The sequence below is a fragment of the Blastomyces gilchristii genome (genome assembly GCF_000003855.2).
Source record: "Blastomyces gilchristii SLH14081 genomic scaffold supercont1.38, whole genome shotgun sequence".
NCBI classification, from domain to species: Eukaryota; Fungi; Ascomycota; class Eurotiomycetes; order Onygenales; family Ajellomycetaceae; genus Blastomyces; species Blastomyces gilchristii.
Window position 1 is genome coordinate 320,689 of NW_003101645.1, and position 14,850 is coordinate 335,538.

The 14,850-nt window shown below is 38.2% G+C and overlaps 3 protein-coding genes across 3 annotated transcripts; all 3 read right to left on the bottom strand.

The window, feature by feature from the left end:
- Nucleotides 1-31: 31 nt before the first annotated feature.
- Nucleotides 32-1,842, bottom strand: BDBG_09303 (MFS multidrug transporter). Its single transcript, XM_002620329.2, has one exon. The coding sequence runs from the start codon at nt 1,255-1,257 to the stop codon at nt 133-135; it is 1,125 nt and encodes a 374-aa protein (XP_002620375.1). The 5' UTR covers nt 1,258-1,842; the 3' UTR covers nt 32-132.
- Nucleotides 1,843-1,868: 26 nt separating this feature from the next.
- Nucleotides 1,869-3,226, bottom strand: BDBG_09304 (uncharacterized protein; the record flags this gene model as incomplete). Its single annotated transcript, XM_031723955.1, has 2 exons — nt 1,869-3,093; nt 3,196-3,226. 2 exons carry the CDS (start codon nt 3,224-3,226, stop codon nt 2,873-2,875), a joined length of 252 nt encoding a protein of 83 aa, XP_031581339.1. The 3' UTR covers nt 1,869-2,872.
- Nucleotides 3,227-3,463: 237 nt separating this feature from the next.
- On the bottom strand, nt 3,464-5,641 carry BDBG_09305 (sphingolipid long chain base-responsive protein PIL1). Its single transcript, XM_002620331.2, has 4 exons — nt 4,978-5,641; nt 4,686-4,819; nt 4,438-4,621; nt 3,464-4,371 (listed from the first exon to the last, which is right to left on the bottom strand). Exons 1-4 carry the CDS (start codon nt 5,093-5,095, stop codon nt 3,734-3,736), a joined length of 1,074 nt encoding a protein of 357 aa, XP_002620377.1. The 5' UTR covers nt 5,096-5,641; the 3' UTR covers nt 3,464-3,733.
- Nucleotides 5,642-14,850: the final 9,209 nt, after the last annotated feature.

Below are 14,850 nucleotides of genomic sequence, written 5' to 3' on the forward strand. Positions count from 1 at the left end.
CCTTCGAAGCGGAATAAGCCTAGAGACGAACCCGGGGAGAAAACGAAAAAAAAAGCCAACTCCAGACATTTGTGAATCTTGATAAGTTAGATGGACTCAATAGCCAAGTTATCTATTGCAATATACAGAGTATCAGTTTCCTCGTAGCATCTCATGAACGTCACTACTTCCAAGGCGCGATCTCGCCTCCCCTCTCCACCTAGGCCCATATACGAATTGTACGCCCAAAACGCCCAACCCTAGAAGGAGAATCCCAGCTAAAAGTGTAAACGTCCATCCAATCCCTATTCCCTTGATGATGGGAAACACAGCCGCCGCTCCCCCACCGCCAAGTAGACACCTAAACAAGTTCAGCGCTGCTGCTGCCGTAGCGGCCCGTTCAGGGTAAACGTCCACCAAGAAGGTAAAGACAAGGCACTGGATGGACGTTGTTGTCCATCCTACTATAAGGGTACTGATGATGGGGACAGAGATATGGACATTCTTATCCAGCGTCCAGCCAAAGACAAGGATCGAGGCGCTCTGCACACCAGCCCAGAACCAAGCGGTGCGGAGCCTTGTTCGCTCCAGTGGGAAGCTCTCCGCCGGTCCGCTGTATTTGCTTTTAATGCGCTTGTAGTCGACATCCAGGAGCCTCCCTGTTGATGCAGTGCTTACCATGCAGCCCACGCCGTTTGCAACGTATGTTAATCCCAGTTGGGTGTCGTTGAGATTGTAGGTTTGCTTGAGAAGTGTAGATTGCGCGGTGAGAGTCATTTGCCACAGTGCGTAACAAATGGAGACGAAGACGATGGCAAACGTGATTTCAAGGCTAATGAGGATACGGATTGGGCCGAGGAAGTTGAAGCTTTGCTTGCCATTAGATATTACCGTTGTGGGCGTCGGTGCAGAGTCTGGCTGTGAGCCTTGTGCTGCTTGGCGTGGTTGGAAATACGTCAGGGGGCATTTTGAGATGCCCCTGGCAGGGACGGAGCTGTTTCCAACCAATGATCGAAGAGTCTCTGGGAGGAATAGGCCGAGAAAAACAAGAAATACCGCTGAGTAGATGGTGAGGAACCAAAATATGGATCTCCAGCCAATCGTATCAGCAAATACCCCTCCGAGGATTGGTCCAATTGCAAGTGGTAACATCTGCCCTGCCTGGAAGTAGCCCATGTAGCCGCCTCGTTCATCTCTCGTAGTAATATCTCCAAGAACACCAGTGCCGACGACTATGGTACTCGCACTTCCTATGCTTTGGAGGCACCGTAGCACCATAAGCTGGGGGTAGTTGCTTGTTTTTGCGAGACCAACACAAGCCCCTGTAAATATAATGAAACTTGAGAGATATACAATTCGACGGCCCTCGCAATCTGAAAACGCGTCCCAAATGAAAGGTATAATCGCCTAGAAAACGAGGTAGGCCGTAACGGAAATGTTGACCAAATCTATTGACACAGATAGGTCTGTCGCAATCGTTGGGATGACGGGAAAGTAGATATGTGTAGCCAATCCTGAAAATGTAGCGGCAATCGAGACAATGAAGACAATAAGACTCTTCATTGAAGGTGGGAACACGCAGTAAGGAGAGATAAACGGTACATCTGCACCTGGACGGATTGGAGGTTGGGCCATTTAACTGATGAAAAGAGAAGTAGAGCCAAATTGAAAATGAAAGCTTCAATTTGAAAGTGAACAGAGATACAAACCAAGAGTCGCGAAAAGATGTATTTGTCACTAATTTTCAGAGAGTCGAATCAAACTGGCTCCCCACATACGTATGGCTACTGCAAGTCTATCATCAATCACTCTCTCGGAAAGAAGAAAAGTGAGGAATGGAATGGAACTCAATTCCGATACCCTCAGGTACCCAAATACTATATCATTCCCGACGCTCTTGGTATAATATCCCATGTTATGCGGTTGATTGCCCTGGTATAATGAACATGTTTACAAAGGCCGGTTTGTCAGTTTGCCAAAAATTCGGATGTTATTGTGCTCCCATTCTCCGCTGCTACTTGTGCAGCGGGGTCAAACGATCTTCCAACGAATGATGGGCAAATCCCATCATACCGAACATATATTCCTCAGCAGAAGAATTCGTTCCCTGGACGGAACTTTGCCGTCCGGCTTAACATCGATGTTTGTACCTCCCGGGCAGCTCGGGGGAGTGCTCCGCGGTTGTTGGAGGAGCGTGAGATTTAACCAGTATTCGCGCAGCTAACGTTATCTCTATGCCAGGTTTTGACAATTGCCACATCTCCTGGTTGATTGATCGATCTGGCGAGAAATGTAAAGATATACTTGTGCAGCATCACTGACCCAGTCGGCATTAGCCCACCCGGTGCCCACGGGTAATCCCTAATCGTGTGTCGCCAATGCGTGAGAATTGGTGATAGGGGTAGAGAAGGCTGCATCCCAACACGATAACGGATCTACCATCTCGTTTTAACTTCTTCAGAAATGCGAAACTGAGACTGATATCTTTGCCACTCCACCAGTCCAACATCAAGGCGTATCAGATAGTTTGTTCATATATCCAGCATTGTGAACTAAGATCAACCAGAGCCCGTCGACAGGTCCCTTTCAGTAATGCGATACTTTCAGGACCGGGGTGATTCAACAGAGGAGCAGATCGGATCACATCCAGAGACCATGGAACTTTTCGGTTCTAGGGAAAACGAACCTCATATTTAATGCATCAGATTCAATGAATGAGACCAATTGCGAGAATTCTTTTTTTGGTAATTGGAAAGGAAGGACAGAAGCAACATGGTCGTTGGTCAATTGGCGACGACAAATAATATCTGGCCCATTGAAAACCGCCTTTCACACCCGCCATTTAACGGATAAACCTGAGCAACCTGGATATCACCTGGCCAGTAATCTGCGCTCACTTTTCGCGATGTGCTGGCCAGAGTGCCATCATATTTGCAGTCCGTGCGAACGAAAACTCCAGCCAAAGAGAATTAGAGGAGTCTGACAGGATTTCGGCATTTTGGCAGGCCGTTCCGGTGGCGGCGGCGAGAATCTGATCTTGGATCTCTTCTGTGATACCGCCACATGAGACGTTCAGCTCCAGTCGCCAGGCACCACTCAGGAAAACCCAGTGCTCTGGAAGATTTGGATAGAGCAATTAGTGGCACCTGAATCATCCTGGTGGAATCACATCAGCCTTTGCTTCAACTCGAAGGTGGAACTTGGACGACCAAAGACCGTAGCTGCGTTGACTGGGTGAATCCGTCATTGTGACTTCAAGTTTGACCAACGTGTGGCATTTCTTTCGCAAACATGGGTATATTTTCTTTCTTTTACAAATGTTGTTTTAGTGGGTGGTGATGATGCTTTTGTGGTTACGTAGCACATCGGGATTTACTCGAGATAACACAGCTATAGTAGGCGCTTGTAGTTGAACAACGCGAATCTACATTTATAGTCTCTACGACCATGTATGTATATTTTCATATGGAAAAATGTCAGTGGAGAAAAAAAAGTTCAGTAGACCCTAGAAAGAAATATATTAACCATTAAAGATATATTATATAGTTGATATTGTGGCAAGTATACTATCAGCATAAATTCTCCTTCCTGCCCAAGGGGGAAAAAAAGAAAAAAGAAAAACAACATTGCACTTAAATCTTCTGCAATAAACAAAGAGTGAAACAAAATTAGCCCCCTGTACAACTCCCACGCGCTCAAAATATACGGCACATATCAAACCATGTAGAATATTTCGTGGGCGATGGGAGTATGATCAAGTTGGAACAGAATGTTTCTCATCTTCTCGGTCCCTTACTTCGCCGTTCGGTTCTAAAACATCTTCGTGCTCATATTCATCGTCCACTTCGTCCGCCTGGTGTTGATGATAGTCAGGATGATGTTGGACCGGGACCCAGGAATCACGGTCGCCTTTGAGGGGAGGATCTTGGCTGGTAAGGTCCACACCCTCACCACGCGTCTTCGAGATGTTATTACGGCGCCGTTGGGAAAGGGTGCGAGAACGAGTGGAAAGTTTAGAGCTCACAGCCGCATTAGATGAGACCCAATGCGTCAATGCATCTTCACAGTCTTGAATAATTGCCCTACTGGCATCGTACCCATCATAAGCATTCCGAGTTTCTCCTGGTGTAACTGGGGTATCGTCAATCAATTCAAGCAGATGCTTTCCGTATCCAGCTATGATAGCTAGCTTTTCGCAGTGTTCGCGCAGAGCATCGAACTGGTAGGCAAACGCAGCCTTTACTTTCTCTCGCGTGATGTTAGATAACTGTGCCTCCGCAACAAGTGATTCTGCCTCGGCTCGAACCAATTCCTGCTCCAATACTACGATTCGAGGTGAATTGGGCTCTTTGTATTTGAGATGCGCTATCTGGTCCGTTATTTTTTGCTTCCCTAGGAGACACAAAGCTGGTTAGTATCAGAACAGATGTAGTGTATGAAGCCAACGAGTGAACATACTATCTCTGCTTGGTTGTACGGATGCTTCGATGTTGCGAATGCTTTTCATTGTAACCCGGTACTGGTCATATCGATCAACAAATTGATCCTCTAGTTCGCCCATTTCGTATATTAAAACTCCTAGCTTATCGGTAACATCTGAAACGTCATCGTCGCATGACTCTCCCCAAAAAGAAAGTTGTTGCTGTGGATGCATCAATATGTAGTCAACCAAAATATGTAATAGGATGGCACCAAAAGAAACGTACAGCAGCCTCCATTCTCTCTCTACCCACCAACTCCATGCTTCGCATCACGTTTTTTTCCATTTTAACCAGTTGGGAAAGCTTTCTGGATAGGTCCGGGCCAAAAGCCCCCGCTGTCTGTTTCCGAAACGCATGACCTAACATGGCAAGAAAGCGATCAGTAGCTTCTCAGCAATGGAGTAAGATGATGTTCAGCTCGACGAAGACATCAATTCTTCTGCAAGCACAGAGACATTTGTACGTATTATGGCATAATTTTCGGGGAGCAAATGTACAAAAAATGCTGTTTACCCACCAAGACTGGTCCTTCCAAACAGTCGGTTCGTTTTGGTCGTCGAGGGCGGAGGGGGCGGGTTCTCAAGCTGAGAAGCCGTTGGCGTGCGCGATTGGCGCATGGAATACGTCCGATGCATTGTGAAGAAGAAGTATCGTATATATATCAGGCGAATCGTTATATAACTATGTGTTTAAGAAATAGTTGGCGTCCACACCTAGTTTCGTCGTTTGGGAGTTATTTAGTTGTAGCTGTTTCCAGAAACGTAAACGGAGCACACGAGTGCGAAGTCTAGAGTTTAAATGAAAGTTACGAAGCCACACCAGGCCCGGTAACACGCGGTTGAATGAGGGATGAGAGGAAACAAAGTGGAAGTGCGTAAGTTGTATGAATATCAACAATAATGTTGGAGCTTGACTGTTCCAAGATAAGATGCGGCTACGAGATGTGACGTCGACAGAGATCGCTTAGCCTTCCTAAAACGGACAAGAGCTAGACGTCAGACAACAGGCCCAGAAACCAGAGACGTTAGGAAGACTTAAACCAACTGTTGACCCGCTATTTCTTAGCATCAAAGGTTTTTCTACGCTTTGGAAGTTGTCTAACATGAATGCAGGCTAATGGTACAGGTTATGCAAGGTCCTGAAACAGGTGGATGACACCATTAGCATCGCAAGGAGCGGCAGCTCGATGCTTGTGAGATCACTCCATGCTCTGTACGGAGTACGTTGGTTATACGTCACTGAGATTGAAAACTTTGGTCGTTCTTTTAGCTATGCGAACCCACTTTGCTAGCCCCCACCGCCGCTCCAAGTTGAGCTATGACAGCCATTCTGGAAAAAGCCATTTGCTCACTACAAAACGCCCCAGCGTGGTCGATTACTATTGGATATCGCCATAAAATCTTCGCAATTCCCGGTCCTAGCATCAATAGGAAAGAAATCTGCAAGTCAATTCCACCCTCACCAACTTAGGAGGCTACGTAAACGCGTATCGAGTTTCCAAACTGGTGTCGAAGGGAATGGCAAACTTTCCCAGGGTGAATTCCGTCAGAGATTAAATGAGGATGAAATTTGGAATATTTTGTTTTCGTGATACCCATCATATATGCTTTGAGCATTTGTCAACTCATCGAAGAAAAACACCCGCCTAGGGATACCAGATGCCAAATTTGAGATCGTGTGGTGGGCTCAAATCGAATCTCACGCAAATGTCGGTAGCGCCATATGCATGGGCATTCCGAACAAGCCTCGCGTGATTTCTCTCTTTGCAAGTTTTAAGGATGCACACGCAACTGAAGAGCCACGATTCAGCGAAGGCACATTGCACCGCCTCGATAGAATAGAAGGCCGGAATACCCTCGCTACTTCTTCTCTGTCCCTGTTTTCATTTATTCGGTTTCTCATCCTTGTTTTCTCTCACTTTTTCTCGATGTCTTTTGGTTACTCTCCTGGTCATTTTTCGTTGTGCAACTTACGTCCGACAAGGCAGCTGCTCGTTCATTAACCTGGTGTAGAGAAACAACAGTGCTTTGCCGGTGATTCCAATGAATTGCCTGATATCTTATGTCCATGACGAACAAGGGGATGTGAATCGACTGTGGGAAAGAATCTCGATATCGATATGCTGGGTCCAGACCACGCTTTCAGGGCAAGGAGGGTAGGGCGTAACTACCTAAAGCGAGTGTATCCGCCCAATACGAAATTCATGCCCGACCCCGCGAGTATACAATGGGTGCCCTACCAAAGGGGTGACTACAATAGATGGGAGCATCTCTTTCAAAACGATGTTTGAGCATATGTTTAATCTCGACATATGGAACGTGGAAGCCCCCTACGGAAGAGGAAGATAGAGGCTCACTAAATGATAGTCCTAAACCGCGAATGATCAGGTCAATGCAAACTGTTAGACACACCATCAAAAGCAGCGTCCGTCCTTAGACACCTTTGGAGTGTGGAAATTACTTCCGCGGATGGATGAACGAACAGGACCTTTCCTTAGGATATTACTTGCAAGATTTTATGTTCACAAGGCGTGGAAAGGAGAAGAAGGAGATTAGAGGGAGATTCCCCAGAGCCAACATCTTACAATGAACCATCTTCAGAATGGCTTGCTTGGGGTTGAAAGAGAGAAGTTTACAAGCAACCCATTGACACATAACTAATACCCAAAATTTACAACTATTGGCATGAGCGTGTTATCTTGTTCAAGTAATAAATTATTTATTCCCCCTTCCCATTTCCATACTCAGCATTGTATTACACTCCAACCTACTAGCTACAACTTACTCTAACACTAGATAACACTACATGCAGACAGAGATGAAAAGGGCAGCAAACATCAAACATCAAATGGCCGGACCGTTATGGATTATAACAACACATTGATTGATACCCGTGTCACTTCAGCCATTTCAGCCACCTTTTTCAAAAATATAGAAAACCCTCCAAAAGAACTGAATATTGAAAACAGAGAGGAGAGACACAGTGACGCGTCCATCATACTCACTCGACCATACCCAGCCACACTGATCACATTCAAACCACCCAAAAAACCGAGAACCTCAAGTCATCCCATCCTCTTCCCACCTATGACAAAATACACACCCCCACATACTCAGAGCACAATGCGATGCGATACGATGCGGGCGGGCTTCATCCCCGGCCTGCAGAGTGAATATGTTACACATGTGTATCTTTAGGCCAAAAAAAAAAAAAAAAAAAAAAAAAAAAAAAAAAAAAAAAGTTCTTCACCAACGGTCCGTGGGACAAGTCGCCTCGTTTTTTTGTCCCCGCTCGCTCTCTATAGGCGGGCCAAGGCAAGGGGCTAGGTGTTTCAAACAAAGAACAAAGATGTAGTGATGTATGTGGGAGAGTATTTTTTTTTGGCTATCTCTATGCTGGTTTCTGCAGTGTATTTGCGGAGGGGTCAAATTTTTCATCGCCATCATCAGCGTCAGCGCTTTGACACCTTCTACTGAAGGAACATTTTTATCCGGGAATCTACTATCGCATCACCCTTTCTATCTATCAAAATATACACTTTATGTATGGATAGTAAATGACAGAATCAACACAGCAACTTGTCTACCTTCAAAACTGCCATGTCTGATGTCAGTTATATTCAATTCAATCCAATTCAATTCAAACAAACTTGTTCCTTTCTCTTCCTCAGCTAGAGTTGACCTGGGTTTTCTCCCAGACTGAGTATCCTTTCAAACACACAAGAATTAAGTAAATAAAGTGAATAAGAAATGCTAGGGGGTTTGGAATATGCTTTCAAGAGAGATATCTATACAAATAGAAAGAGAGAGAGAGCATTGTTAAAAGGAGAAAAACAGAATGCAAGTAAATGTAGTGCATGACCTATTTTTGAAATGATGATAGTTGCAGAGTACTTTATCTATATCAATATACATTGTTAGATTCTTTGTTTTTTCTATGAACTTTGCAGGTTGTGATTTATATATTGCATTGCAATAATACGCAGTACTGAGAGGCAAAGCAAGCTGATCAGGGAAGAGTACATCTATACATACAGTACAGAGTATGAAAGACAACAAAGCATGCAAGCGTTTGCATATGCAGCATACCACCAATAATAATCCCTAACCAACACATAATGGGATCAATTCATTCCCCCGCCCCAAATTTGACGAAGCTGCTTTCAGCAAACACTCTCACTCACTCACTCGATTTCAATAATACTAAATCCATTCATTCAATTCAATCCCCCTCCCCTCCCGCCCTCTCAGTCTTCAAACAAAACCCAGCCCAGCCCAGTACAGTACCGTACCGCGACAGATTGGCCGTCAGATCCATCATCCCCCGCACGCAGCGGGTGGTTTGGTTGGTGAGTCTGCGTGGTGGAGCGGTGGCTTTGTCAAGCCACTAACGAACTAGTTAACTTAACTAGTAACTATCTAACTGACTAGGCGAGGCGTGGGGCAGTGCTATTTTTAGAGATTGCATGGCATGGGGATTTCCAAGGATTCGCGAAGGATTGCATGTGGGATGTGAGATAGGAGATGGGAGATGAGAGACGGGAGATCTGAGTTTTTGAATGAGGTTGTGGTTGTGGTTGTGGTTTGGCGGGTTGGATGCAATATGTACAGGATGGATGTATTTATGTATCGTATCGTCCGACCTGAAGGAAGTCGGGGGATATGAATGTGAAATAATAAATAATAATAATTTTCTGTGATGGTAACTCATTTACCTTTTTTTTTTTTTGATCCCTTGCTGGATTATGTGTGGATATTATTGTAGGATAGTTGAAGGTTGTATTGATAGATCTATCTACAAGAACATAATATAGTGGTGGGTCACGTGATCTAGTGGGATTGCTAACCGCAACAGCTGTAACAGCCAACACCCCCTCTTAAGATAATAAGAATCACATACAAAAACACCCAAATCATCAAGATAGTCTGTCAAAATTAAATATAAATGTAAAATTAAACATTTCTAACTTTTACATCTGTAAGATCTAGTAAAATCATGAATTATGTAAATATTACAGTGTCTAGAAGTCTAGTAAGTTCATTCACTATTATCTGAGTGATGAGAATGTATTCTAAATCAATAACTCTCTAATTCAACTATCAATATAAAAAATGAAAATATATATTAATATACTTACTTCAGACTATAATGACTGTTATCTTTGTAAGATTTATAATATTCTTATTATTAGTGAGAATCTGTATCAGAGATATAGTAATAAAGTCAAGCTTAATTATAAGATTCTGAATTTATATTACTTCATAAATTATCTCACTAAGAGTTATATATTCAGTCTCATTGAAACTTAGAGATATACAAGATTGTTTCATTAAATATCATAAAATTAGACTATTTATAAGCTTAAAAATGTAGCTGAATATTAATTTTCTATTATTATTTAAGAGACTGATTTAATCAGAATCTGAGTAGCTGAAGAGTAAATAGAAATCATCAGAAAAATCAGAGAGAATGAAAGAATTGATAGAAATAAATCTCTTATACAGATTATATCTATAGAAAATACTCAGATTTATAATCTCTTTTAAATAATATATAATATATAATAGAGTCTTTTAATATTAAGATGTTAAATCAATATTCTGTTGAGTGAGTAGTATGATAGTATAAGTGATATCAGAACATGTTTTAACTGCAAGATATTATAAATAACTCACATTATATTAATATTATTAAATTATGAAATCAGTCTCTTTCTCAGATATAGAGAAATCATTAATATAAAATTCATTCTTCATTGATATTTTAATAATAGCTGTATTATCAAGATAGAAATCTTTAATAAGATATTTAATATATTGATAATATATTAAATTAATTTCTTTATCTGAATAATTGACTTCTATACTTAAATACTTGATTAACTGATATAGATTCTTGACTTCTAATTTCTCACTAAGTATACTCACTAGTCAATCAGTATTCTCAGAAACTTCAGATATAATATTGAGATTATTAATATAGATTATTATATAGAGATAATATCTGAATATATAATATCAGAGTACTGAATTATAGACACTGACAGTAAATTCAAGATCACTCAGTAGAGCTGTTAAGTAATTATATCAGATCTTCATCACAGAATTCAGACTGTATAGACTATTTTTAATTATATAGATAAGTGTTTTCAGTGAATCTGTCTCAAATCTAGTGAATTATCTCATATAGATCTTCTTAGTGAGGCACTTATACAGATATATTATCACTATATTCACTTAACAGAGTATTTAACTGTGTAGTACTGCTATTGTAAAAAGAATACAATTAATAGTATTAGTAATAATAGAAGTATAGATCTCTTCTCTAGAATTCTTCTTAAGTCAGTTATTATAAATCACTTAATATAATTTTCTAAGAATATTATCAGAGTTAGTATTCAGATTCACAGATCTATCTTTCTTAAGAAACACTTAATAGTCTGAAGTAATTAGTTCACTTCTCAGAATATCAGATCTAGAGATTAAACTTCATATATTATATCTCTCTAGATTAGTAATCTTGTATTATATGAACTTCTTTCAATAATCTTCTACTCTCTCTGACTGAGATATGATATTTTTGTAGAACTTTAAGAGATTATCTGTAACAGAGCTTGAAGTGTAAGTAGTTAGCAATTTCATAAGCTGTAATTATATAGAATTCAGATCATTAATATCAGAAGTATTTTCATCATCAATTAGATAAATATCAGATTTCAGTTCAATAACATAATTAATGAGTTTCACAGATATAATAACTAGTTTTTCAGTGATTGAGAATCTCACATCACTACTAACAATAATCTTATCAGATTCAGAATGTTATAGATAATATATTAATATATCACTGAATTCAATAATATAAGAGAAATCAGTATATAAAGAAAGCTTATTTATGAGCTTCTGAGATTTATACAAGTGAATAAAAACCTCTGCACTTAATCAGTGAAAATGTCTCACATTCAGTGAGATGTTCATAAGTGCATATTAAGAAATCTTATATGAACTTGAAATCACAGAAGTCTCTGTAGTAGAGAATCAAAATTTCAAGTTGTAAAGAACTGTAGATATGAGAGTATTATTAATTATTACAATCACTGTCTCTAGAACATCTGTTCAGAACTTCTTAAAGAGATTATCTTTCAAAAGAGCAGCTCTAACTCATTTCATAATAGTGTAGATTTCACATTCAGAAATGTCATTCTAATGTGATAAATATAATGCTATTAATTCTCATTTGATATCATATAAATTCATAACTGTGTGTATACATGTGAATTGGAAAACATCATCAATATCAGTCTGTAGAAAAGCAGAGACTGTATACTCAAGATTACTCATAAATCTGAGTCATAACTAGGCTGACTGCTGAGATCATGAATTTCACATTTAATCTCATTTAATCTGATCTCATACTGTAAGAGGCCTACGCCGAATACATCAGTATTATATTGATAGGTCTTATATAATAAAGAGAAAAAAGTTAGAGAAGAAAAGAAAGAGAAAGTGTAAGAATCAGTGATCAGAGTGAATATTTATACATGTATATAATGATGTATACAGTGAAGCTTTGAGGTGAAAGAATCTATACATGTTTGTGACGGCTGAGAATTAGTGATTAAGAATGACTGAGAATCAGAGCATACATGTTCATAGCAGCTGAGAATTGATAATCAAGAATAATCAAGAATCAGAGTGAAAGAATCTATAGAGTGTAATGAAATAGTCTATATAATTGATCAGACGCAGCTCATCACATTAACTCTCTTCTTTCAGAAGCAGTTCTCATCAGTCAAGAACTGCTGTTTTGAATAACATGAAACTCAGAGTTCAGATCAGTTAATCATAGTCAACTCATTTCACAAGATATTGTCAGCTGCAGTTATAAAGTCTCTTATTAAGAATATTCTCAATCTCTCACTCAAGCTTATTATCTTCTTCTATGATGTCTGGCAGCTGTCAGTCAGAAGTCAGTTGAGAAGAGAATGAATTATTGATAGTGTAGCAGAGTAAGCTTGTATGAAATACATCATGAATTTCTGATAATATATTAAGATAGTAGTTGTGACTATCTAGAACTTCTATCACTTTATATCTGATATGATAGTAATCTAGTGTACAAGATGAATATGTGATTTGTATATTCTTAAGATTCAATTATATCAGATCTTCTATCTTATATTGTTCAGTGAGATCTCAGTGAACATTGATTTGATTCTCTTAATCTTGTTTCACAGTTATTATGAAGATCTCTACTCAATCACAGATATCTCAGAGCTTTATTACTATATTATCAATGATCTGAATTGAACTGTAAGAGTCTGATATAAACTATGTAATCTCTAGAAGATTTAATATCTTCATGTAATAGTTATATGTAACAAAGAATAAGCTTATATCTATTAAAACAGCATCTTATTCATTGATAGTAATCTCTGTGTATAGAAGCAGATCATGTTAATTATCTTATAAGTAATTATAGAACTTATAAAGATAGTTCTTTACAGTCTGAATTATTCATTCTGATGTATTATCAGTCTCAGAGTGATAAGTAGTTAATAGATAGTATATAATCTTGAGAACTTGACAGATTCTTATTCAGAGAGTACTTATAAATTAACAGCTCTGATCTGATACTATTGATCTTAGTAATTTATATATCTGATAGAATGAACTCTGTAAGAAGACTTTAATAACTTATTCAGTATTCATCTTATCACAAGATTGTAATATTATATCTTTACTTAGTCAGTTAATAATGATTAGAATATTTCTATAACTCTTACTCTTAGATAGATTAATAGTGAAATTAATTGCTATATCTCATCAGATTCTATCAGAAATATTAAGTGATTTTAGTAGATCTTTTCTATAGTTCTTTTATAAGATAATAGAAGAACAGTGATTACAATTTCAGATAAAGTATCTGATACTGTTTAATATCTTAGATTAATAGAACTCTCAGAAGATTATTCTATATAGTTATTCATAGTCTGAATAATCAGTTATATATGAATTATACATCTCTTATATTATTTGAGTGTATAAGAGTTCAGAGTAAGAGACTCAGTATTATTTATAAAATTATAGAGTATTATTATCATTAATTAAATATTCTAAGATGTTAGTTCTTATATATAATTCTGAGAGAAATCAGAGTGCTTCTTCTTATACTACTTCAGTGAGTACTTAAAGAAGTTTATCAGTTTGAGCTGCTGTATATTATAGCTTATTTAATGTAGGTTCAGAAGAAGTCAAGATATCAATGTCAATGTCAGTATTAATGTCAGTTCAAAGAGAAAGTGTTCTAATCAGAGAAGTGTGTATAATGTCATAAGTTGTTTCATCTTGATCAATTAATATCTTCAGATCTAGAAGTCAGTGTTCTCAGTTCATTTAACAGATGTCTGCTATATCAGAAGGTATATCTTACTCTCATTATAAGAGAGTATCTGTCATTGAGTTCTGGCTGCCAGAATGATAGTGTATTATAAAATAAAAGTGACTTAAGAACTCAGATTATTGTATCTATCTTTTAGTGAGTTTACAGATAGTTATAAAGTATTTAAGATTCTTATAATCTGTGATTATCTTAAATTCAGAGATACTTCAGAGTTCAGAGTCTCATTCTTCTAAATAATATATAATTGTGAGAAGTTTCTTATCATAGATCTTATAATTGTATTTAACAGAACTCAGTTTCTTAGATATGAAGATACATGATTGTAGAACATCTTTATCATTATATTACAATATCACTTCTTCTGTTATATAGTCAGAGAAATCAGTCTCAACAACTATCTCACAATCAGAATCAAATATTATCAGTAGAAAGATATTAATAAACATCTTCTTTATCTATATAAATGCAGCTTCAGTATCTACTGATCATTGAAATACTGAGTCTTTCTTAATAAGATCTGTAAGTGATCTTATAATATCTGAGAAGTTTCATATAAATCACTGATAGAAGTTAGTGAATACAATGAAGCTTCATACATCTTTCACAGTATATAAAGCTTCTTATTCAAGAATAGCAGAGATTTTCTCAGAATTCATTTAAATCTTCTTATCAGCTTCTATGATGAAATCTAAATATTTAGTACTCTTAACTTCAAAATCACACTTATCAATATCAATTGATAGTTCTGCTTCTTGTAGTTATTGTAATACTCTTCATATATACTCTTGATACTCTTTTCTGAATTCATCAGTGAAGATGAGAATATTATCTAGATAAGCAGATACAAACTCATCAAGAAAATCTCAGAGTGCTCAGTTAATATACTTCTGAAATATACTGAGAATATTAGTCAGTTCAAAGAGTATAACTATTCATTCAAAGAAATTATAACATGTTTAGAATACTGTAAGTCATTCATCTTCTTCAG

Bases quoted from the DNA above. Each gene is read 5' to 3' on its own strand.
- BDBG_09303 (XM_002620329.2), bottom strand. From the start codon at position 1,257: ATGGTGCTACGGTGCCTCCAAAGCATAGGAAGTGCGAGTACCATAGTC.
- BDBG_09305 (XM_002620331.2), bottom strand. From the start codon at position 5,095: ATGCATCGGACGTATTCCATGCGCCAATCGCGCACGCCAACGGCTTCT. The intron at 4,820-4,977 runs GTGGGTAAACAG...TTGCCATGTTAG, and splicing joins GTTTGGAAGGACCAGTCTTG to GTCATGCGTTTCGGAAACAG. The intron at 4,372-4,437 runs GTATGTTCACTC...TGTGTCTCCTAG, and splicing joins CGTACAACCAAGCAGAGATA to GGAAGCAAAAAATAACGGAC.